Here is a 26605-nt window from a genome sequence, read left to right on the forward strand (position 1 = left end):
AACTGAAAACAAAAATCAATGAAAGAAATCAAAGAGAACCCAGAAATACCACGACATCAAATTGCAAAACCCACATCCTAAAATTTTAAAATCCTATAGTATAGTATTCAGTTATTCACAATTGAATTAATCATCCTAAAAAAATCCATACTTTCTTTTGGATAAAATCAATGGCGGAAGTAGGGCGTTAACACAGTCGCCCCTGCTGCCCAAGGAAAATTTTAAAACTTTTATTAGTAATCGAATTTACCTAATTAAATCCTCATTTCAAACATTTGTTCAATTGTTAATGATCCAAGCTGAGTAAAGTCCCATTTTTTTATTTTATTTTTCGGTTTAAGATCCGTATTTTAGAGTAAAAAAGTGTATTTAAGATCAAATTTTCTTTGTTTATGGCGAGTAAAAGTGTAAATCTAGCTTCCACTATCCAAATAATATTTCACACATTCCACCTGAACAAAAAATGACACGCATTGCAATATACGGCAAAGCATTAGAAAAGCAAGTAAAATCGGGACTTCGGGAGTATAGGAACAAAGATGCACAAACAGAAACATTTTCTCATAAATCGTCCCAAATATGCAGAAAATGATACAAACATTGTTTGTGTTTCCTATTCCTTTCTTTCCTGGCCTGCTCGCCAACCCGTCATCTCCCAAACAGTAAAAATGATTGCGCTTATTATTTATAGAGGATACTGTACAATGATAGAACTACAAAGGGTCCCACGACCCATCTTACATGCTAGCGACCACAGATGGAAGGTCAGTTTCGGCCTCAGGTTCTCTTTCAGAACCGTCAGCCTCCTTTGGTGACTGTTGCATAAGATAACGGTCTAGGGCTCCCTTGCCATACAGAATTTTACCACCACACCCTTTACCCTCCAATCCTACTGATTCCTCGTCAATAATTACAGCGTCAATGATATTGTCACCCGTTCTTGTGTCGGGAATCTGCATTACATAGTTCACACATATCTCATTACCCAAAAGAAGGAAAACTGAAGGGACACCATCCAGATAAAAGAGAATTTATCAACTGTTTACCTCATACATGGCCTCCATCAGAAGGTTCTCTAATATGGCTCGCAAACCCCGAGCTCCGGTGTTTTTATTTATTGCCTTTTTCGCAATTAGTCTCAACGCCTTATCCGTGAAGTGCAGCTTCACCTAGAGAAAGATATGAAACTAAATCGTCAGCAACTCATTTCAGCCATTATACCCAACATAAGTCAAATGCAAGACTTCATTCTATAAACTTTTTCACAAATAAGTTTTATCGAGTGCATGAACAGCAGGCCCTAGACACTTTTGGGAGAGTACTTTTCTCTTACAATCCATCAAATTTATCTAAAAATGGAAATGTGGTGAATTTGTTTGGTTGGCCCCCAAAAATGGAGATCGTAGTGAACTGCATTAGTACAGTTCTTTATCTGTTCCTCAAAATTGAACCCCCTTCTCTTCATCATGTGTTCCGTAACAAATCACTACCTTTTCATTTGCATTAGAATCTATTTCACAGCCAGCCGTTTTCATCGACATTGCCTCCCTTATTCGTGAATAAAAAGAGCAGGCAAACCTGATCACACCAGAAACATTTTAGAAAGAAGAATAACTTACGCCATTCATCTGAAACATCTTTTTGTATTGCTTTCCTAGAGCATTCTTTGGCTCCGTTAAAACCTATGACATCACAAGGGTTGCATCAGTGAAATAATTGGAAACACGGAAACTAATTCAAAGGCTCCTTCGTTACTTTGTACATGATTTTGCAATAGATCGCAAAATAACTAAACTAATGTCTTACACGACAAGACCTGATAGTGTTCGACAGGTTCTGCACCCTCAAATCAAGGAATGATTAATATTACCTCAACAAGTTGGTCTTCAGTGAGGGCTGACAAGTTAACAAGGACAGGAAATCTTCCAACAAATTCAGGTATCAAACCATACGCAATAAGATCGCTACTTTCTACCTGGAATGATACAAAGCAAGCAAACAAATGAACTCAAGCAGGATCAAAAGAAGCACTACCAATTACCAAGCTTAAATGCCTCTCCGGATTCATTCACGAAGCTACTAGTAGGTCTAGGACCAAGAAAAGCACACAGTACATCCGAAAAGTAACTAAAGCACGCACTTACATTATCTAACAAGGACGAGGCTACAACAGCACTAGTAGGACCAGTCGTTCTCATGTTTGCCCGTACAGGAGCACCAAAACCGATGGAGGAATCATTGCGTCTGTAACAAACATGCATTGTTTTCTTAGTCAACTTTATCTAAAAGTTAATACGAGTATTATGTATGTAAAGAAAAGTAAATAACAATTTAAAACGGAACCTTTCTGAGATGGTTTTCTCCAAATCAATGAAAGCACCACCGCAAATGAAAAGGATATCCTTTGTGTCCATCTGTGGAGCAATGCCATTAAATTATAAAATATCAAACTCGCCAACATGGACTAAATATCCAGTAACAAAATGTGATAGCCAGGAGTGTATGCATTGTGATAAATCAAGGCGGTGACACCAAAACACATCCGTTTTATAATGATTTTGAACACTGAGGCCGCATGTTACAACAATCTTGGCCGCATTTAGCAAGACTCGGCCGTGACAACTGACAACCAATATTGGGGGCAGTGACCAAAACTGAGACCTAATAATAATAGAATACATTGATCTTTGTTTAAGATGGTCATTTTGGGTTATTTTCTTATTGTTGATTGCCAGAAAGTAATACCTGGATGTTGTCACCCCTAGGATGCTTTCGAGCTCCTTTCTCAGGGACATTAACAATCTGGTGAAAATGGCAAACATCAGTTGAAAGAAGCATGGTACAAATCCGTCAAACAAAAAGGTGTGTGTGTCAGATGCTCAGACAAGTAGACATGAAGTATAAATAGTGATCAGTAAAAAGATAAACTAAATTCCACCAGTAATTAACTGCTTGAATCATACAAAGACAGAAATACATTGGATACTCAGCGAGGTTTACTGTTTTCACACAACCCTTCAAAATTCAAATGCTCAACAGTTAATACTCACCACAAAGTAAACCGAAACAACAGATTCCAGCTCTAAAGAACAAAAAAGTCCAGCACTTCATGGACAAAAAACAAAAAGTAAAACAAAAGTAACTTTAAAAAATTGACCTACCGTTCCTTCTAACATTTTAAGTAATGCTTGCTGGACACCCTCTCCTGATACATCTCTACTAATATTAAGGCTCTCAGCCTGCAATTGAAAAATTAACTTGATCAAACGGATGTTAACAAAAAAGAAAGTGCAAAAAACGCCATAACAGGTAGAAATGAGTAACCTTTTTGGTGATTTTGTCGACTTCATCAATATATACAATGCCTTGCTGTGCAGCTGTCACATTATAATCAGCCACCTGTAGACAGAATCCCATACAGACTATAATTTCCTGACAAAAAAGATCATCACGCTCACATAGTTTTGTAGGCAATGCTTATATAGGTCATAGTCAAAAACCAAGTCCTTCAACTTTTGTAGCATCTCTTGCATATTAAAAGGAGTTGTAGCTTTTCAATCTAGGATCCTGATTCACCATTTTATTGTCCTTATCTTATACGCCAACTCTATTAGCAACGGAAGTAATTCTATGACGATGACAACAACGAACATGAGAATCATCCTTTTGAACTATTGCAGAGCTAAAAATGCAAAGGGATAGAAAGAAAAGAGTGAAAAGTGAATGAGACGGGAGACATAATACAAAAAATCCAGCTAATCTATACGTATACAAATCAAAAACTCGGTTCTCTTTCATAAACTTGGATAATAAAATAAAAATTAATAGCAATAATTTTTGAAAAACAGTACAAATTATTGTTTGAAAATAAAAAGTAAACAAAACATGATTAAATAAGGAGTTTTAAGTCGAATGTTTTACAAATCTAAAAAGTAAACAAATAATATTTTAAAAAATAAATAAGTAGTTTAACTAATAGAAAATATTAGGGAAAAAAATCATTTTCACTCACCTTTACCTAGCGGTGATAATGAGACGAAACAGCTCGCGAGCAACTCGAGATCGACTCGGTCAAAGCTCAACTCAAGCTCGAGTTCGGCTCAGGTCCTTTGCGAGTCAAGTCGAGCAAGGCCAAGTTTGGCTCAAAAAGCTCGCGAGCACCTCCATATTTTTTTAATACTATAATTTGCTTTTTTACTATTTTTTTTTAAATAAGTATACTTACATTTAATTCATGAAAATAAAAAAATCTAACAAAAAAACTTGGGTCTCGGGACCAATGCATAGCCACATTTAGTATAATGGCATCTTAAGATCCCAATTCAATAAGATAAATAACATATTACACTAAATTATCAGCATGATAAAGAGGGAGAGTTAATTCTAATTTCTTATTCCAAAAAAATGACCAGCGGTTAAACCCTAGTACCCTACTATAAGCAATTTTGGAATTACTTAAATGTTTAGCTGGCTTGAGTCGAGCTCAACTCGAGCCGCGAGCCTTTTTCTATACTCTGAAGCCACACTTCGAATATTCGAGCTTGAGCCGAGCAGACCTAGGCTTGCGCCCAGCTCGGCTCCACCCCTACCTTTACCCAAGCTTTTTTTGGGTCTTCCTCTACCCCTTGCAACCTTTTCAGTTTCCTAAGTAATTATATTAAGAGTTCAAGCAAAATAGATACACTTGACATTTCTTTCACAGAAGAACATGAGCCAACTATCAAAATGCAACGACGACATATTCATTTGCAGGAAACTGAGCCACACTTTGAATATTCGAGCTTGAGCCGAGCAGCCCTAGGCTTGCGCCCAGCTCAGCTCGGCTCCACTCCTACTACCCAAGCTTTTTTGGGTCTTCCTCTACCCCTTGCAACCTTTTCAGTTTCCCTAAGTAATTATATTAAGAGTTCAAGCAAAATAGATACACTTGACATTTCTTTCACAGAAGAGCATGAGCCAACTATCAAAATGCAACGACGACATATTCATTTGCAGGAAACTGAAACATGTATCCACCCACCAAACCGCTCAGATCAAATTTATATATGAATTGCTAAGCCCAATGGTAGAAAGTACACTGGGTTGGTAGTGAAGTAAACGTCAAGGACCCTTTGGCAAATATTTAAAGTTCAACCAAATAAAACTAAGACCTCCGATCCAGACGATGGTAACACTTACCTAAAATGGATGAACCACACCAATGGTAACATACCATACTTGGCATGAAAAATAACTAAATTACCCTTACATCACTACCTATTTACAATTTTACCATCCACTCACACACTCACCAACTACTTATTTAATCCACCTAAACTCATGTGGCCCCAATCAATATTTCCTACTTTACCCCTCATTTTTCCACATTTTTTTAAATAACCATTTTTTGCTTATGTTTACATCTGTCTGGATCGGAGGGAGTATTTAGCAAGGAAATGAGGAAACAAATTCTGAAGATACCGTAAGGAGCTTGTACAGAATAGATTCTACATCTTCTCCAACATATCCAGCCTGTAGGAAGGGACAGAAACAATTAAGTATAACAAATAATACAATTTTACAATCAGAATAGAGTTGACAAAAAAAATAAAGACCAAGTGAGAAAACATAGGTTCATTGGTGGATAAAAAAGTTGACCCCTAAGAGAAAAGAGTGACATTATTGATTCCATTGACTAACTCTGAAAGCAAACCAAACAATAAATCATTCCAAAGCCCGAGGCCCAAAATGTTAAATGGTACTGTGCTAGCCAGGTTAGAGTTTGGTCAAAAGTAAACCAGCCAAGGGTAGGTATAACTAGCCACAGACAAAATATTACATACAAGTGACTCAGAAATCAAAATTTGACTCGTTCACATCCAGATCAAGGAAGACAAGTCCACACAATTCTAAAACTAATAAAGAGTCCTAATTTCGACGCAGTTAACTGAATAACTAAATGTCTATTTGGAATTATCTCCATGGCAAAAAGTTGCAGTTTGCCAGCATCTCACTAAAACTGCCAATCATGTCTAAACTTAGTTGAAGACAACAACAAGAAGCATCCCCAGTAGAAGGTTTAAATAAAAACTGATCTCTTATGAGAAAGGCGCTTATGTACATACTCCCAAGCTAAAAATGCAGCTTATAAATCATTGATTTAGCTACCCAAATATTCTCTCCAAAGTTATAAAGTCAAACAACTTGATTATGCATCCTTCGTGCCCATGATTCAATGTGATTCAATGATAGGTTATGTGACAGGCAAGAGATGAACCCATTAGCCATAATTTTATTCAAAAATAATTTTGCTTCATTTGCATGATGGACTTGATTTTATTCGAAGCCTTCTCAATTTCGTATAAAGTGTATAACAGATATATATACCTTCCACAACTATTAGTTGTGCAAACAATTGGGTCCATCACTCTTTTCTAAAAAATAGCTCTAAAAAATAGCCTAACATTCGTAATAGGTAACAAACACAGTGCAGAATTTACAGGAAACTAAAATCCGGTAAGACAACCATAGAATAGTTAGATACCGCTATATACCTGAGTTAATGTGGTTGCATCTGCAATTACAAAGGGTACATTCACCAACCTTGCAAGTGTCTTTGCCAGTAATGTCTTCCCTGTCCTTGAGAAAGCATTAAAAGCGAGCCAATGAGAAGAGACACAAATGATCCTATAGAGGCCCATAAAGGGGGCATGAACACATACAAACTATATTAAGCAGAAACAGAGTTCATCAATAAAGGTTAACCAACACTCACAGCTAGAAGGAATCTTATCGGAGCAGTAACAATACAACACATTACCTGACCCTGTAGGCCCCATTACAAGGATATTGCTTTTCTCAAGCTCCACGTGTTCATCAATAGGGTCCGAATTGGCAGTAGATGACTCCACTGATTGCCTAGCTTACCATATTTCATCAAACAAATTAGCTTATATCAGCAAATTATTCAAAGATGGATCCAAAATTAAACTGACATATCGCGTGGCATCAAATAAATATAATATACAAGCAATACCCAAAACATGGTCTTAGACTCCTAGTAAAACAACCAACCATTAAACTTGCTGTCTATCGTGATCAATATCAGGTTTAATGCTATAAAGAATTGTATTTGCCCACAAAATATATTTTTAGCAAGCAGTGTAAACTAAGACAACGAAGTAACAACTCAATCATCCTATAAAATGGTATTCTTCATCTTCCAACAACAGATTCTCAAGCATACCATCCTCACACAGCTTATATATAGATTTGACAGAACCCACCTCAACTCATACATAGATTACAGCATATAAGCATGCGATATTTCAGTAACATTTATCTACACCTCAAAAATTAGGGCTCAACAACAATTTTGCCATTGCGACTAAAAAAAAGATATAGGTGCATTTCTTTTTATTCCCAGTAAGTTGGTGCAGTATATACATGTGATACATCTCACATGTCTTGGATTAAGAAACTAGTCTGTTATCTTGTTCATTGTATGCACAATTAAGGTTATATCTTCCTAGAGTCATCCACCTTCTGCGGCACTTGATAACAGAAACATTCATTGCACTATTGTTCAATAGCATTACATAATAACGGTATAAACGCGTTGCATTTTACCTACCAAAACAAATAATAGCGATATTGTCCCAACACTGAAGTAGAGCAAAATTCTAAAACATGATACATAATTTGTATAAGAAACAAAACAAGTCCAAAAAAAGGGACATTTGAAGCCTCCCCAAATTATTGATTCAGATTGTGTTCCTAAGATCTACAAGTTCAATGAAAACAAAAGGAAATCACCAACCTCTGCAAGGACTCAATATAGATTCTTTTATAGTGATTGTAGACGGCAACGGATAACACCTGCACACAACACAAAAAAAAATTAGAAAGGGACCAGCGCCAAGTAAGTAGAAAATTGTGGAAGCCAAATAACATCCGCAGCACATAAACCTAATTCACAACACAACAATGATGAAGTATCTTTTCTATCTGCATGTGAAATTATAACACACACAATAGAAGTTGAAGCCTTTCTACATGGCAACACCTCATACAAGAATGACTTTTAAGTTTTAACTATCCATGTTGCATGTCCACAACATCAAGAATACATGTGAGACCAACCACTATCCTTATAATTACACAAACAATACATAAGATTTAGGCTCTTCACACAAGTGAGACATGCCCTTGAGAGGGGAACAACAGCTGGAAACGGCTGCTGATACCCGTACACTGAGGAGCAAAAGGAGGAATCTACCTCCGAGGCTACGACTCACTAACATAACATTCCTACCCAGAACACTCTCAAAACTCAATATCAGCATTCAGCAGCAGTATATAATTACAAAGCATTGAAGTTACATATCTACACATTGACATCACAATCATGATCAAACATGTCACAATGTCAAATATCAACCTAAAAAAACTATCAAAGGCAAACCATAATCACCCTCCGTCCTAAACATTTGTTTGCCTTTGATTGAAATATTTTTCACAAAGAATAAAAAAGTTAAACAAATGATCGAGACGGCGGGAGTACCTACTAGTAAAAATCACTCTCTTAATGAAACACATCACCAACTCAAAATTGAACTAAACCAACTAAAATGCAATTCCAAAGTCTAATCCATTACACTAATGGAATCAAAACTCAAGCGAACAACACAAATTACGAACTCAAAACTCGATAAGTCAACTAAAATGGCTATCAAAGAGAATACCTTCTTAGCTTTCTCTTGCCCAATCACAAACTTATCAAGCCCTTTACAGATCTCTTTAGGAGTAGGAAAACTACCACCCAAACTTGACCCACCCCAATTCCCATCCTTAGAATTGGATCCAAACCCGCCTCCACCACCCGAACCCGAATTCGCCCCTCCCCCATTTCCACCAACACCACCACCTCCTCCACCTCCTCCTCCACCGCCACCTCCACCACCACCACCACGACCCGAATTAACACCAGACCTAACCATCACCCCATCATTTGGTGGCTGCCACACCTCAGGTGGATCACCAGAACAGCTCAAAACATTACTTTTACCACTCAATCTCACAAATTTAGAAGCTTGATCAACAAATTCACCACCAAGTGAAATTCTCTTAAAGGAAGTAACATGATAAGGTGAACCTAGAAAATTACCATCTTGTTTTTTACCATTTTGTGCACTGTAAGAACTAGACATACTACGACCAATATGCATATGATTTTTAACAAAGTATCTAAATTGATATCCTGTTAATATTGCTACCTCTTTTGTTGATTTCGATCTTATAGCTGCTGCTGCCATAATTATGTTCTTATTAATCTAATTAAAAATACACAAAAACAAAGAAGAGAGATTGATTTAATTACAGTAATAGAAGGTGAAATTAGGGAAATTAAAACATGGGTTTTGTAGATTTGGGGGTGAATTGAAATGGGTAGGAGTTAGATTTTCCAGAAAAGTAATGAAAACCGCAGGAATTATAGAGAGATATTAAAGAGAAGTAATGGATGAAAATTGTGAGATAAAATTGATGGGTGGAAAGGAAATTGGCAGTTATTGAATGAATATTTTATGGTTTTATTAGGGGAATCAAAAACGTAAATTGTGAATATTAAGAGAGAAAATTATGGATTAGATGATAGAAATGAGAGATATTTACACGCACCAAGAAGATGAAGACACACAACAACAAAACAACATACTCTCTAGTCTCTAGATGTCTCTCTCCTAGATAAGTTAGTTAAGGCGGTTTTATACCAATTTAGAGTGAAAAATATGTAAACGTAGATTTTGTTTTTTTAAGCTGAATGGATTTGAGCAAAGTGAGTTGAATGAAGCTGAACTAAAGTGAAATTTACGGAGATAGATAGAGATGAAATAAGCTGAGATGAATAAAAGCTTAAATTAGGCCGGAAAGAAGAGGGTCATAATCATATTAGTAGATCGATATAGTTTTAAGCAAACCATGTCCGTCTTAAACATTAAAATGCGTCATCAAATATATTGATAGACAAAAGGCGGAATGTCTAGTAAATGAAAAACTTCTTGTCCAATCTATCTATTTGGGATATTATTTAACCTGTTTTACACTTAACAGTGATATAACCGTTTTAAAGAAGATTAACCGAATAAAATGTTTATGTCACTTAGTTACTTTATAGCACTGAGTAATAAGTTGTTTTAATTTGAAATAATGTATATTGAGTGGCGTTGTTGATTTTTTAAGTAGGGTTATCGACTTATCGTTATTGTTTTTACCAGTGAAAGTGTGTGATTGGTTAAACTTTGGGCTTTGCTGGAGAAAATACATTAGAAGAATCTTGAGATTGCTTGACGTTAAAAACTACTCACTAATCTGGAAAAAATGTGGAACGTAAATGCTCCATAAAGGGATAGAATAGTCAATGACTTGTAAAGGGGGTTATGTAATGCACTTATGCACTAGTATATTATCGGATCAGATTCCAAATTAAATCATTAAAAATGGTTGGTGATTTAACGTAATTGTTAAATCCCGCACATAATTCTACTACATTTTGCACACTTTGTCCCTCTTTTCCATTATTACCCTTCACATAAAAAAAATTGATTCACGACAGAACCCAACTTCACTGACATCCCCGACCACCACGCCTACCATCCCCGACCACTCCAGTCCTCCCCCGGTGCCAACCACTCCGTTCTCCACGTCGTCGACCGTCCTAATCCACCATACTCGACCAATCTGTGTCCCATCAAACATCCGCAACCGCTTCTCCGTCGACAAACCCGCCCTACCCATGTCGCTGTTGATCTACCCCCTTCTCTGCGACCACCCTGACCCCATCGACGTCAACCACCCTACCCTACCCTACCCAACCTAGCCTCACTGTCGACCACCCAATCCACCATACTTCGATGTAAATCATTGTCATATCCACCCTATCCAACCTCTTCACCGTCAACACACCACTCTACTCACTTCGCCGTCGACCCAACCCCCGCCTCCTCCCCTGTCCGTCGCCGGTCATCTGGAGGGGCAGCTATCACGAGTCTCTCCTTTCTCTCTCTTTAGGGTTGTTTGTGGGTGAGAAGTGAAAGAGGTAGATTCGGATTCAAGTGTAAAAATGTGCGCGATTTAGCAAGTCCCGCACACTTTCTAAATCCCACACACAATTTTACTTAAATCCCGCACATTTTTCATCCTTTTCCGAGTTTACCCCTTCTATTTCTTACCCTAGTTTTTCACTCTCTAGAAATCAAAAACAAAGAGAAAACTCCAACAGCCAACAACCTCCCATGCCACTATCGACTACCCATCACCGTCGATCACCCATGCCACCGTCAATCACCCCTTCCCACCCTCATACTCGCGCCGACCACCCTCTCCTCACCATGTTCGTCGTCTTTTCTCAACGGCAATCATTATTCGATCCACCTTTAGTCGCAACTGAGGTGGAGACTGCAACCTTACCACCGGATAAACCATCAATCACCTGACTAACCCGAAGGTAAAGCCCTGCCGGATTACCAATCGCAACCAGTAAATCCACACCGCCAATGGAGATCGCAACTTTACCACCCAATCCCCGCTCAAAACCATAGAGTGAATAACCTATGTCCATTAATGTGCACATCTCCCTTGTGACAGGAACCACAAGGGGCGAATCAAGAGCGTGAAGTCATTCCCGACGATGACTCCACTCAGCCAGGGACGCACCCTGTACACAAACACAATAACACTATTACACAATCAGAGATACCACGCACCACACATGACAACCAATCGACACTGAGTAGGAAAACCTACCTTTAGCAATCAGCAGCAACACCGCATACATCCATATGAAGGCAAGGCAACCTCCATCAACACCTATCACAACCAGTAGGGAAGACCCTATTACTAACAACCATAACCACAACGAAACCCAAGGATGATGATGACTTACCTATGCTCGACATTCCGGCAACAAGACCGCGACTCGACTCAAGTCTATGTCCCAATGGTGACTCCAAGTGTAAGGGATCTCAAGAGGTTGAAGTATGGTGAGGGAGAAGGTGTGTCGTCAACTAGGTTTGAGGAGAAATGAAAGGGAAACTGATTTGGGTTTACGACTTCACGATTTATATATTATCGATGTACCCGCCATACTCGATCGAGTATGTAGCTTGCTCGATCGAGTGGCCTCTACTCGATTGAGTCACTTGACTACTCGATCGAGTAGCCTAAACTAGATTGAGTTTCCGCTTTCCAAAGTTCACCAAGTTCCAAGTCCGTTTGAATGAAAGGTTTCAAGAGGTATAACATAAGTCTAAGGTCAGTCAACGGGTCCCAAATTGAGTGTCACCCGGTGGCGCCCTTTCATTTTCCTATCCACAAACCTCCAATTTGTCTTCCTTAGATTTATGGGTTTTTGGTAGCAAACGGAACTCTTCTGTCAACTGAATGCATTGCTCAACATTCTCAGCGCCACTTTGGTGCATGACTGCAGACAATAATTTTGATCAATTGTTCATATACAGTTATGAAACAAAATAATATGTACTGAATTTCTGCTTTCTAAAGAAAACTGAGAGGATCTAAATCGAAACAAGGAAATTTAAAGAGTCACAAACCATATCCATGTTAAGCAGCCTCAAAAGTCAAAACAAAGAAGACCAAACTTAGCTTGGTCAAGTATTGAATGTTCTCAAAGATACCAATAGGTGACAAAATCCTGATCTGAATAAATCTAACTAGCTCATTTGATCCATTATACCTCTCACTCAAGGACTCAACCCACTTCATTTGCTGACAAAATCCTCATCTGGATACTAAAATCTTATGATCCAAAGAGTTCATCAATAGCAGAATTACAATTTACAAAAATGGCACAACACATAAACACAAAATTACTTATATAGGATTGTCATGTATATTAAAACAACACAAATAACACAAATTGTTCTATAAGACTGTCTTATAGAATAACAATACATTAACATACATAACGAAACTGGTCACATTTGAAACCGTCTCATACAAAATTCACCAAATCAAACAAATGACAAACCTTTAGATTATTACAAGGATCAAGGAGCAAAAGACTAAAACCATGCATGGCGAATGAAAAACATTATTCGGCAAACTTGGTTTAATTAATTAATCAATCCAAGAGGCATTCACAGCTTTGGCCATAAAACTATAGCGATCTGCAGCTTCATCAATCTTGTTGATGAGTAACAAGATTAGGGTAGTTGAAGAAACTTGTGTAGAAGATGTATTTGTACTACTATAGCTTTTATAGGAAAAGATAAATGGAGTATTCGGAAATATTACGATTTTTAAACATTCAAATTGTTTAAATTATTGATTATCGTTTAATCATATTTTCGGCATGACTAAAATATTGCGGAGTATTATTCGTTGCAAGTCTCTACTTTGCGTAATGTGAGGGACGACATCTTAAGTTGAAGATGGTTCAGACTCCAGATTTATGTTTGCATCTCACTTCTCAGCATGAACAAAGGGATGAAGGTCGGAAAAATGTAGTGTTTTCCGTACAACAGCAAAGATGAAAACGCCAATGGAAACAAAAAAAACACCGCGACTGGCCATTTTATTACATCATGAAAGGATTCTTCAGACATCCAGTATTAATTACATTACAATGGATATCCAATCAAATGTTTGAATGACATTGAACAATTTCTCTACCACATACACAAAAATACCGATCGACATGCTCAATGTGCTCATGGCAAAAATAAAACCAGTCAAATGGTAACAATGTATTACCTGAATCACATCAATGTATATAATGTTGATAGGGTGAATGCTAGATCAATTGAAGAATGAAAAATTAAGCTAAACTTGGCGAATAAAAAACTCTAGTTTGGCCTTGCCATCTGAGTAAAACCTAGCTCAGGGTCCGTCATCAGTTCTCTGGCTTCATTCAGAGCAGCACTTGCTGCATAAATCGCCATCTTCTTTACCTACAACAAATGAATTAAAACTTCAACCTTCTCGTATTAATCACACACGAAAATAAGCAGATTTTTCTCATTAAGGTAACTAACTATATTAAGAGTTCGGATCGAAAGATTGTTCCTAATCCACCATTTATGGTCTGCAAGTCGTTGCGTTATACAATAGTACAGAGATCAGCCAAGAAAGTTTTTTTTTTTCTTTTAAGAATTCAGCATGTTTCAAGGAAGAGATATAATATCACAAACCTCCAGTTTGTCTTCCTTAGATCTATGGTTTTTTGGTAGCAGACGGAACTCCTCTGTCAACTGAATGCACTGCTGAACATTCTCAGGTGATACAAAGTCCAGCGCCACTTTGATGCATGACTGCAGACAATTTTTTTTTCATCAGTTCTTCATATGTTTTTCATTCAATTGTTAGTTACTATTTCTGCTTTCCGAAGAAAACTAAGAGGATCCAAATAGAGAAAAGGAAACTTAAAGAGTCACAAACCATATCCATGTAAGCAGACGCAAAAGTCAAAACAAAGAAGCTCAACCTTAGCTTGGTCAAGTACTGAATGTTCTCAAAGATACCAATAGGTGAACGATACCATTATGCTATCCTAGGAAATTGGAATAAAATGCACATGTCCGCATGAAATTTTGCACAATTGAACTTTAAAGCGAGGTAAGTGTAAGCACAAATGCGACATCCAGAGGTCGCCAAAATCCATGAAAACTAAAAAGAGCAAATTTGGGGTTTTCTCTTCGGAAAATTCACTGTCCTTCGGGTGCAAATATTGGTGAGTTATCATTAAGGGCATTGATCCATGACCATAGAAAAACTCAAGAGCAAATTTGGGGTTTTCTCTTCGGAAAATTCACTCTCCTTTGGGTGCAAATATTGGTGAGTTATCATTAAGGGCATTGATCCATGACCATAGAAAAACTCTTAACATTTAGGGTGTGTTTGGATTGCAGGATTTGGAGGAAAAAGAAAGGGAGGGAGAGTAGGGGATTTAAAATCCCTTGTTTGGATAGCAAATGAGGGTGAAAGGAAATGGAGGGGGAGAGATTTGGAGGGATCCAATTTCCCTCCTCCAAGCCTAATTAAAAATCTCTCCACAATAGGAGAGATTTGGAGGGAAATTGTATCCAAACATCCACACCACATTCCCCCTCCCCTGCCCATCTCTCCCTTCCCCTCCCCTCTCTTTCCCTCCACTTTTGCTATCCAAATACACCCTTAGGACGTTAGGCCTTGTTTGGATACAAAAAATGGAGGGAAGGGAAAAGGAGGGGAGGGATGATGGAGAGTGAGATTTCCCTCCAAATTATTCCTTTGTTGGAGGGGAAATAAAGTGCCTTGGAGGGAAATGGAGGGATCCAATTCCGTTCCCCTCTAAATCCCTTATCCCTCCACCTCCATTTGGCTAACCAAACAAGGGAGTTTGCATCCCTCCAAATCCCTCCCCTCCCTTTCTCTCCAAATCCCCCAATCCAAACACAACCTTAAAGTTTAAACTAACAAGCATGTATAAAAAATAAAAAGCTAATAACATATTCAAGGTGTTACTAAGGGCTACATGATGTACTGAATAAATCCAACAAGCTCATTTGATCCATTATACCCAATCACTCAAGGACTCAACCTACTTCATTTGCTGACAAAATCCTGATCTAGATAGTAAAATCGTATGATCCAAAGGGTCGTGACCAATCGGATCTTAGGTGAGACTTATGTTTTTTGGATCTGAGTAGAATCCTAACTAGGTTCTACTATCCTACAACATAACCATTCAATTCTATACGACTAGGCAGTAGGAAATATTTTTGTTAATGCTGGCACAAATAAAATCTCTTTCAAACATGTAAACAATGGTGTTACTAAAAGAATTTCTGGAGCAAAACCTCACACTCCATACATAATTTTCCATTTTCAGCGCAGGGGAGAAAGAGTCTTTAGTGGACATGCAAGACTTATACTCGTAAATAACAATGAGAAAGGTCTGTTTAGGGGGATATTATGGAGGAACTTACTAGTCTATTTCTCACTTGATGTGGACATCCAGCAGGAATGAAAACAGCCTCACCAAGATGTTGCTCAAATGTCCAAGGTTCAACGCCTAAAAAAAAATCAGACAGAATTGAGAAGTGTGATGCGACCATCGGCAGAAAGCAGCAACCATAGTAAGCAAAAAAAATATACTTACCAAACTCTTCCTTCAGCTGTTTCTTATGCTTCTCACTCAAATAGAAGGTTTGATCATGGATAGGATGAATGACCTAAGTACATCAAAGACGAAAGTTCACAACTAAGAAAACAAATGTATAAACAGTTACATTTGTACTGTCTGTTGACAAGGTTAAACCGTTCATTACAATGGCTTTCAGGTCATAAAACTTAACCCAGCCATTTGTTTATAAGTGGTCTTTTCACATTCAAGAAAGTGTGAGATAGTTTTGGCGATATAATTTGCTTATTGACACAACCCCCACCTACACACGATGTGTAATTTAATTATCCTTTAAAGAAGAAAATTCAGAATGAGTCCTACAGGCCCACGAAGCTTACAGATTTGATAGGAAGTTTATTGATGTGGCGAAACTCCTGATGGTGTTTTCTCAAATATTCTACAATCTTAGGAACATCTTCCCTTCGGAATATGTCCCAGACAGCGCCTCCATAGGCCTTATTTCCATCTAAGCCGTTCTGTTCAAATGCTGAATCCTGCTGTCCACTGAAGTTCGGAACTTCTGAAGCACAGCTTCGATTGTTTGCATAATCAGCTTCTCCAGCCGACGAAAGTTCTTCATCAATAGCAGAACTGCAACCAACATCCGACTTTTGTAGAGCATCAGTTCTACAACTCGGTGAAGAAGAAGATACTTCAGTTACTTTTTCTCCTTTCAGCTTGTGTATACTCTTTTGCTTCCGTGAGTCATCAACTGATGTTGTATGCATTAACACATTAACCTACGAAGAGAAAAAAAAAAAAAAAAAACAAGTCACTGGACAAGGGAAACTCATTGCATTTGCATAATCTTGCTGAGTTTGGTCAAATAATCTCCGTAATGCATTTTGTTCGGTAACAGTGATTTGTCCATTTGAATTTCACAAATTCCCATACAAGACATCTTGTGATAAGATTATCACAAGGGTGATCCATATTATGGTATTTACTATTTATTTTTATTTTTTAAATGGGATGACAGGTATATGAGCAAGGATTCTAGTAGAATAGGGCTGGTCTCACATTATATTGATATGAGATTCTCGCATAAGAAACTAATGTAAAGTTTAATCACGGAGCTCTATGAGGATAATAATTAGAGATCCGGAATAGTTCAACACATCCAAAAAAGGAGGATAATAATTAGAGATCCTGAATAGTTCAACAAATCCACAAAGGTATCTACAACAACATTACACCAGTGCCTCAATGGCTCCAGCAAATTGCGGGGTGGGGGGTGTATGCAGTCTTACCCTCGTGTTAGCAACACAAATAGACTTTCCGACTGACCCAATATGAAAATTTGCGTCGAAACCTACACCGAATGACTGGAAGTTCACAATACAAAGAAGCACCGTCACTTTAGTGAGCCATTTTGCTTTATTCCATCATAATCCGGAACCAAAGAGAGTAACGAATCCTTGGCTCCATAGAAAAATGGAAAAATCCACAAAGGTATTTAAGTGTAAAATTTTAATTTCAATTATGAATTAAAATTGGCCTATGACTTCAGGTCTGACATCATTTAGCCATCTTGAAGAACCAAAAAAATGATTCAGTTCGGCAATCCAAGTGTACTTTGTAGCATTTGTGAGAACATCCTTCCTGAGTCCTGACCTGTTTTTCTATGTTTTGTTATGGCATAACTAAATAGGTTGATAATCAATATCAATTTTGAGGGATTTTCTACAATATCAACAGACGGCAATTTGTGCACAGAAAAGAAAAATGGGACATTTATCTGAGAATGTCAGAAATCAGAAATAAAATAATTACCGCATCAGATATATCACAATGCAATTTTGTCACTGAATCACCATCACCAAGCTCTTCCTTATGCCCATATGCAATATATGTTTTGGGTCCCAAATCTGGCTTTGGAGCACCATCAGGAATCTTCGAAGTAAGATTGAGGATACCAGATTCAGGATGAGTATAATCACTATAGGGAAGCATCATTATGAACTCAGAATTATGTCTTGGCATGCATTCTCCAAAGGAATTTGAAGCAGGCCAATCCTTCAGTTTTAAAATCTCTGGCCAACCATTACTGTGTAAGCGACCTTCAACGTAACCCTTAAAAAAGTGATAAATATCAATCTCCACCTACAAAAAATGGAGATAGAGGTTGTGGTTAATGGCTATAAAATGACATACTCCATGTGGGGATACTATTAATTGCTTATTGTGGTTTTCATCAAGCACAAACTGTGAACAAAAAATTCAAGGAGTGACAGAGAGGGACTGATTGTCAGAACGGTTCTTCAACTAAATTCTGAAATCACGGTAAATCCAAGCGAGGATACTATTCTGGATAGACAGAATTATTTGATCAAGCAGACTAATAGAATATTTTACACAGCAAGGGGAAAGCAAAGTAAGAATGCCCTAACCCGTAAGTTTAGACATACAGCTCAAGTGATGTATGTCACAAGAACCCAGCGAGTATATTCTATAGATTTACCACCTGCAGTTAGTACATCTACGGTCTATTGGCATACTTTACGGTATACTCCCCTCTATTTTTTTCAAAGCTTCTTGCTTGTGACGGCCTAATCCCGTCACAAGCTGAAGACCTCTCACAAAAAGGGAGAGGGGACAAGGTGGGGAACCCCCCATGTGCTCCCCCACTCACCTCTCATGGGTATTTTTGTGAGAGGAAATGGTATCCGTCACAAGCTTGTGACGGATATTGCCGTCTTCAATGAGATTTTGTGATTTTTTTTATATATGTCATCTAACATTTTGAGACACTCACTCCTCTCTTCAATATATCTCAAAATATGAGTAAATATTACTGCATCGAAAGCTAATTTTGTTATTTTTGGACAATATATTTTTGTAAAAATCAAAGTCAAAGACTTGCCTCAAAAAACAAAAATGAAGTCATATGTAAGAAAATGGAGTAATAAATATGCGATCCACAATTTTCCAAAAGTGAAAAAGGGTGCAGCTACAATATCATATCACACTTTCAAAACCATCATCATACCTTGAAAGCATTTCACGTACCTCACACCAGTCCAAACAATCGATTGCCTTCACATCAAGAGTTTCCTCCTTGAGTATCTTTTTGGCTCCTCTGAAAGCCCTGAACATAACCATTGGCTCCCAACTCAAACCAGAAGCCTTTTTTAAAACATCCCTAACAATTACAGGCTCACCATGTCTCCAATGCCTTTGAAAATGATCAATTTGAACTTCATCAATGTCCATAGCACTTGGACAGTAAAGAAAGTTATCATGCATTTCATCCCTTGAAGCTGCCTTTCTTGTTTCTTGGGATCTTCCTTCAACACCCGAAAATGTTTTTGGGCAAAAAAGACACTCCAAACCAGTATCCTTGTCAGTAAAATCATAATCTGTGGTGACCTCATCGATGCTTTTTATCAGGTTATCTACCCAATCGGATTCGAAGATTCGTCTTAGTTCTAGCATGTTAAGGCCACAACCACCAAATGCTTTTGGAGGACAAGGAATTCTGCCATCGATGGAGGTTTTCCAACAAAATCTACTGGGTAGACACTTCCCAACTACAGATTCTGGAGCATTCCTTGTTTTAGAGACATCAGGAGTCTCGTCCTTAACTGTCGTACTATGAAACAACAAATCTTCCCTTACCCTTTGACATGAAGAGTCGGCTTCAACGCCATCAGATATTGAACCTTCTCTTAGTTCTTGACAGCAGGATAGACACAGATCATAAGAACAAACAGGATTGGGGCAGCTTCGATGTACATTTACAATGGAAGTACTGCAATTATCGCTGCCAATTGAGATTATAAAAGTATGTTGTCAATTGAGACATCTAACCAAGAAGAACTATGGACAGTTATTTTGCTACACTTTCAAGAAAAAAGAAGAAACCGTAGAAGGTCAAGCAAGACCTAGGTAAATGGTACTAAACTACTAATTCAGAAAAGGGAAAGAGTGAAAGGCTATTTTGTCAGGCTGCAGTAACAGTAAAATTATCTTCAAAGGTATCAAAACACATCATACATAAATACAACATGGCGCTTTATTAATTTAACCAGCAAGTGCACATACCAGTATACTCTGTCATCCACATCAAGACTAGTCTTCCTTATGTCCTCTTGTTTAATAGGTTTGCCTGCACATAAAGCGAAAATACATAAAGATAACTCGATACTTGAATTAAACCGGCCATTAAAGAAGAACTAAATCAATATAAATTAGAATGCTTTCGTTCTTTTTTCAACTGTGTCCCTAAGCATGTCTCCATCACAACAAGTTGCTTTGATATAGATTAAGCATTGGCAGAAGAGTATACCTAGTATTCTAGCTTCTTCATCTAACTCGAATTTTTGTTCCTCTTGTACGTGTCTTAGAAGGGGGTTGATTTTCCACATCAAGTATAGTAATCTCTCTAGCTTGATCTTACTATTAGGTCCTTTACAACTGGCCTACAAACATCAAACTTATCATGTGTCACACTCTCGTACAAAACTAGTAGCAAAATTATGAAATGAAGAGACGAAGAGCAGAAGAAGTGCTTGCACCTCCAAAACTAGGCTATCCTGGAGACAGTATCTACAATTGCAGTTGCCACGACAAAAAGGGCATGCCTCCTGCACTTCCTTCATTGTTTTTCCAGGATACCTGATTCATTGTGCTTTATTTTGAGACAGAACATTAAACTAGTCGATCAACAATGGTAGCAACAAAATGTTAAGATTCAAATAATCTCAACAACAAATTAATACAATTATCAAAAATGACATGCTTACTTATTCAAATGATTACAGATAAATAATAAATAAATAGGCTAGATAAACTAGCTTCTATAGTAACTACGAAAATTATCTAGTATCTACGAAATACCTTCAATAGAAACAATGAATTTTTCATTGATAAGCTAACACAATTTTTCACTTGAAAAATAAAGACATACTCCAGTTTATAGTACATTACCATTTTTCAAGGCACTGGTAGCAGTAACGTTTCTTTTTGCAATGTAAGCAGGAGACAACATCATCTTTATGTTTATCACAATTTAGGCACTGATGACACATCGAAGTTTGCTCTTTTTTCAGGGCGCTGACTTCCTGAACAATATATCTTATCAGAATAACTACAATCCAAGTATGTAACAATATAGCTACATACTTTCAACTTGAACATGAGAAAAATAACAACCCAGCTAAAGAACAAGAACGGCAGTATTCAATCTAGTTTCATGCCTATCACCAAACTGCATCATGGCATTAACAGCATTACCCAAATGCCTGAATAGCTCCCGCTTGTTGCAGGTTAAGGGGAAGCCTTACCCTTGTGCTAGTAGAAATAAAATAGCATCACAATGCATTTCATGATACACGAAGCATAGAGAGTTTATGAAACGTTTTGCTTCATTCCAAAAAATGAAACTAAGAATATTGATTTCAGAAACACGGGTTCTCATGAATCTTAGCCATCTAGTATGACAAAAAAAAAAAAAAAAAAAAATTCACAAGCTGGCTTGCCAATTACCATCAACTTTTTCAGAATCAGTCATGGTCATTAACCAAAACATATTACTTTCAGTAGTTAACATCAATCCGCAGGTCTTTCATGGTTGATCCACACTGATATCTTCCATTAGTTTTTTTTCGCAGCTATCTTATTCGTTCTTTATAACTTCAATGTTTTCAGTTCTACATAACAATCTATACCTATGAGCTTGCAATGAAAAATTTTTACCATGAGAGCTAAAGGCAAAACTATCATAACCATCTAATTTCCCCAGTCCTCCCTCTAAACCACCTAAACCCTGCATATTAATATATACGGAGTACCAAACAAAGTAACTATCATTTTTCCAGGAAGCTTTACCTCGGGTGTGTCATTTTCTCCCATCTGGTAGTTAACAGCCTTTCTCCTAGGCCTCAGCTTTTCAACATTTGTTCTAAGCAGTTTCTTAGTATCATCGGCTTGACAACGTCTAGACTCCAGAGGAAATGCAACAAAGCTTCCCGTATCCTTCTCCACAGTCAACCTACTTTTCCCAGCCCCTGAGCTCACAACTTTATGAAGTACCCCACCAACAAGAATCACTCTTTTGTTTTTTATTCCTTTAGGCCGTCCACGCTTCTTTCTCCGGGAAAAATGAGTTTTAACTGTCTCATTTGCCCCGTCTTCAAAACCTAGCTTTTCAGTTGAACCATCAAGCTCTCCAAGCTCGTTCTTACCACTCTGAACCATTTCACTTCCGGAAGCCTCACTTGCTTGTTCCAATGCACCTTCTATAGCCCCCTCACATTTCATCTTCTTAGAGCCCTTGGACCGCCCACCCCTCTCTACCTTCTTTTCCAGCTCTACCCCTCTCTCGGTAGCTACAACCATAGCCTTCCTAGTCTTTGAACCCTTGGGCCGTCCACGCCTCTTTACCTTATTTTCCAACTCAACCCCTCTCACAGCAGCTACAACCATAGCCTTACTATTAATAAAACCCTTGGGACGCCCACGCTTCTTTACCTCCTTTCCAAATCCTTCCCCAGTCTCAGCAACCTCCATAATACCGTTTTCTTTCGAGCTCATTTTATCCAAATCATCCCCTTCTCCATCCTCATTAGGGAAATCAAAAACTGTCAATGCACAAACACTAGCATTGGCTCCATCATCAACCTTCCCAAAATCTGTACTAACCCCATTGCTCAACACAAGATCACATTTTGTCTTATTTTTCGAACCCTTGGGTCGTCCTCGTCTCTTTACCTTTTCCTCAAGCTTCTCTCCACCGTCAGCATCCTCCATAACTTTCTTCTTTCTCTTCTTTAAACCCTTGACCCTACCATTTTTCTTCTCGGTAACTTCTCCAGCCTCATCAGGAAAAACAACCTCGATTGCACTCACATTAGGAGAAACAACCAATTCCCAACCATTGATATACCCTTTATCACAAACCTCACCACCTTCACTCTCTTTCGAGTCATTCCTAGATTCAATTATCCTTTCTGCTTCCTTCACGAGCCCGTTCCCATCCTCCTCGTTCTTTTTTCTCTTCTTCAAACTCCTAACCCCGCCACTTCGACTCCCACCCCCTTTTCTACCCTCATTGTAAGAACCAGCCACCATCAATCCACAAACAATAACCCCTGCCCCTCCCCCTTCCCTCCTACCACTTGGACCACCCTCATGACTCAACCCTACACCACTAACCTCACCACAATTCACTTCTGGCTTATTCTTCGACCCCTTTGGCCGCTCTCCACTAACCTCACCACCCTTCACTTTCGGCTTATTCTTCGACCCCTTTGGCTGCCCTCCACTAACCTCACCACAACTCACTTTTGGCTTGTTCTTCGACCCCTTTGGCCGCCCTAGCTTCTTCTTTGCAGTCACCACCTCATTACCACCACCTGAAACAACAACTAACTCGCCTCCACGACACAAATCCTCATCTTTTTCCCCATTTCCAACGACAACCATTCCGCTTTTACCCTCAAAACCCTCATCTTGCTCACTATCAGACTCAAACAACTGCCTAACCCTCTTACTAACATCCTGAAATCCATCTCCTTCACCTTCCACACTCACACCACCCTCACCACCATACAAATTCCCATTTTGCCCCAGAAATCCAGCCCCTTCACCACCATTATCTCCACCCACACAACCCAAATTACCAATTTGCCCCTGACATCCAACCCCTTCACCATTACCTCCACCGACTAGACCTTCCTTCACAACCTCAACACAACCCAAATTACCAATTTGCCCTTGAATTTCAATTCCATCACCATTCCATCCACCCAAATCACCAATTTGCCCCTGAAATTGAATTCCTTCACGATTACTTCCACCCACTAAACCCACCTCCTTCAAAATCTCACCACTACCCAAGTTACCATTTTGCCCCTGACTTTCAACTCCTCCACCACCACCAGTACCCTTGATCACACTTTTCTTAGTCTTAGACCCTTTAGGTCTACCTCTTTTCCTTTTTTGCCCCTGACCCACCATTTCTTCTCCTCCAATTCCCCCAAAGTTTGAATCTTTTCTCCCCTCACTTAAACCACCACCAAGGGCAGAACCGTCATTTCCTCCTTCCCCTGATACCTTTATTCCTCCACCAAGGGCAAAACCGTCATTTCCATCACTACCCACATCACCTAACAACAACCCCATGATATCTTCCCCTTCACTAAACACACCCCACTCACCAACATTCCCTACACCACCTCCGCCGCCTCCCACACCGTCTCCGCCAACGCCGTTCGCCGGCGAGCTGAAATCTAATAGAGGGCGGTAAGGCTCCATTTTTGTGAAGAATAAGAAGAATTGATTAATAATGGCGATGATATAGGAGATTAATTGACATGGTTTTAATGGAAGATTATAAAAGAAGGATTTTGGGGTAAAAATGGAAGAGAATTTGGAAGGATTTTAGTACAGTTTTGGCGTTTTTATTAGCATTGACTCGTCGTTTTATTTGATAGAAAGTGTAACTGTGTAACTAAACATGTTAATGAGTTACGAGTTTTGGTATTGAAATTTTGATGATTCCATGCAATAATGGATTTAATAATACAACCAATATGGTCCATTGTTCCCACATTACTTTTGTTCAACTTTTTATTGCTTTGTTTTATGCTCGACTCTAGAGTCGAGAGAATATGTTTCGTTTCCGTGGTTCATCTTATATTCTACGAAGTATTAATTCTTGTTGTGATGATTTATACATAGGGACGATTCTAGGATTTGATAGATGGGGTACGTAAAATTTTTTTACAACAAAAAATCGAGTTATACATTAAAAAATCTTATTTAATTGAGCAACATGTATGGTAAAAGAACATTAAAAAAATTTGTTCAATTAGAGGATTGAACCCATGACTTTTAAGGTGAGAAAACATATCACAAACCACTAGACCAACATAATTTATATACTCATATAACAATCAAATTTATATTTATTTTTGACAAAGGGGGTGCGGGTGAATCCCCTGCACCCCCGTCATAACCGCCCATGTTTATACAGGAGTATTTAATAGATGATGCGTCAAAAAAATAAAGGTCAAGACCCTTAAAAGAGTGGTGATTTACTAGTGATTCATATGATAAAATAGACAAAAGTACTTTTGTGTAAGAAGAATTAGAATCCATATGGGTAGAGTTTTAACAGGTGAGAGAGGAGGGTTTTAAACTTAAAACATGTTAAATAGGATAAATAAAACATAAGCAACATGTTTTCATCTTATATATTCATTGTATTTGAGAAAGTTGGAATTGTGGAGGCATACTTTGGAGACTCATGGGTTTAGGCTAAGTAGGAGTAAGACCGATTAATTGAGGTATCAGTTCGCGGGGTCGAGATCGGCAGCGGTGGAGAGTATTATTTTCGATAGAAATGTTGTTGAGGGGTCAGATTCCTTTAGATATCTCGGATCTATTATTCAAAAAGATGAGGAGTTAGATGAAGATGTGGCTCACAGGATTAAAGCGGGATGGTTGAAATGGAAAAGTGCTACAGGGTTTTTATGCGATAAAGATATGCCCAAAAGATTAAAAGAAAATTTTTATCACACGACGATTAGGCCTGCCTTACTTTACGGCTCCGAGTGTTGGGTCGTGAAACATTGTCACATTCAAAAGATGAGTGTGGCGAAGATGCGTATGTTGAGGTGGATGTGCGGCCATACAAGGAAAGATCGATTCAGGAATGGGTGATTAGGGAGAAGGGAAAAAGAAAAAGTGGCGCCAATAGAGGACAAAATGATGGGAAATCGACTAAGATGATTTGACCATGTGAGAATGAGACCTATGGACACACCAGTTAGGAGGGTGAAGACTTAGGGAACATAAAAGGTTGCTAGAGGGTAGAGGGAGACCAAAATAGACATGGATGAGAGTGATAAAGCACGATATGAGATTTTTTGGGCTTGATGAGGGAATGGTGACGGAGAGGGCACAATGGAGGGAAATGATACATGTGGAGTATTTGATGTTATTTGAAATATTTAGTATTTTTATTTAATTTAAAAAAAAAAATTAGTTGTTCTTTTCAGATTTATTACAAACAACTTTCTTATATATTAATATTTGGTTCACTTTTAAGGTACCCCGGACCCTTAAGTTTTACTTCGATTTTCAAAATCGTTTTAATCTTTATTCTCAAATTAAATTTTAAGTTTTTATAAAAGAAATCCGGACTTCGATTTTAAAAACTATAAGTTTACCTTGACTTTTGTATTATGTTTCACTCCCTTTTGTTTTTCACTTTTTCTTTTCTATATTTTCACATTTTAAGGTGTGCGTTCACCATGGTTCTAAAGGATGATTTATGTCAGCCGACCCCAAATCATTTTGGGATTAATGCTCTGATGTTGTTGTTGTTGTAGACCATCCGGATAGTTCGAATTCGAGTCAGATAGGACCACTAGGGCAGTAAAGCACTCCCTCATAAATTTTAACACTCTTGCATAAGCAACGTGTTTAGAAACTAGCAAA

At 38.2% G+C, this 26605-nt stretch overlaps 2 protein-coding genes across 3 annotated transcripts; both read right to left on the bottom strand.

The window, feature by feature from the left end:
* Positions 1-540: 540 nt before the first annotated feature.
* LOC141656726 (CLP protease regulatory subunit CLPX1, mitochondrial) lies at positions 541-9717 on the bottom strand. The gene is made up of 14 exons (XM_074463735.1): positions 8724-9717; positions 7799-7857; positions 6800-6897; positions 6534-6613; positions 5461-5511; positions 3325-3399; positions 3162-3239; positions 2746-2802; positions 2344-2414; positions 2145-2244; positions 1871-1975; positions 1620-1682; positions 1047-1169; positions 541-953 (listed from the first exon to the last, which is right to left on the bottom strand). Exons 1-14 carry the CDS (start codon positions 9291-9293, stop codon positions 738-740), a joined length of 1746 nt encoding a protein of 581 aa, XP_074319836.1. The 5' UTR covers positions 9294-9717; the 3' UTR covers positions 541-737.
* A 3825-nt stretch (positions 9718-13542) lies between these two features.
* LOC141656727 (uncharacterized) lies at positions 13543-24645 on the bottom strand. 2 transcript variants are annotated; one of them, XM_074463737.1, is made up of 12 exons: positions 21989-24645; positions 21089-21222; positions 20677-20776; positions 20448-20580; positions 20204-20267; positions 19169-19922; positions 17933-18262; positions 16498-16899; positions 16136-16208; positions 15963-16048; positions 14187-14306; positions 13543-13946 (listed from the first exon to the last, which is right to left on the bottom strand). In XM_074463737.1, the coding sequence occupies exons 1-12, from the start codon at positions 24413-24415 to the stop codon at positions 13842-13844; spliced, it is 4728 nt and encodes a 1575-aa protein (XP_074319838.1). In that variant the 5' UTR covers positions 24416-24645; the 3' UTR covers positions 13543-13841. The 2 variants fall into 2 exon arrangements, with proteins under 2 accessions (XP_074319838.1, XP_074319837.1); XM_074463736.1 differs by having other exon boundaries at positions 13683-13946; positions 15963-16208; positions 21989-24636.
* Between the last annotated feature and the right edge of the window lie 1960 nt (positions 24646-26605).

This window comes from Silene latifolia, chromosome 5 (assembly GCF_048544455.1).
Source record: "Silene latifolia isolate original U9 population chromosome 5, ASM4854445v1, whole genome shotgun sequence".
NCBI classification, from domain to species: Eukaryota; Viridiplantae; Streptophyta; class Magnoliopsida; order Caryophyllales; family Caryophyllaceae; genus Silene; species Silene latifolia.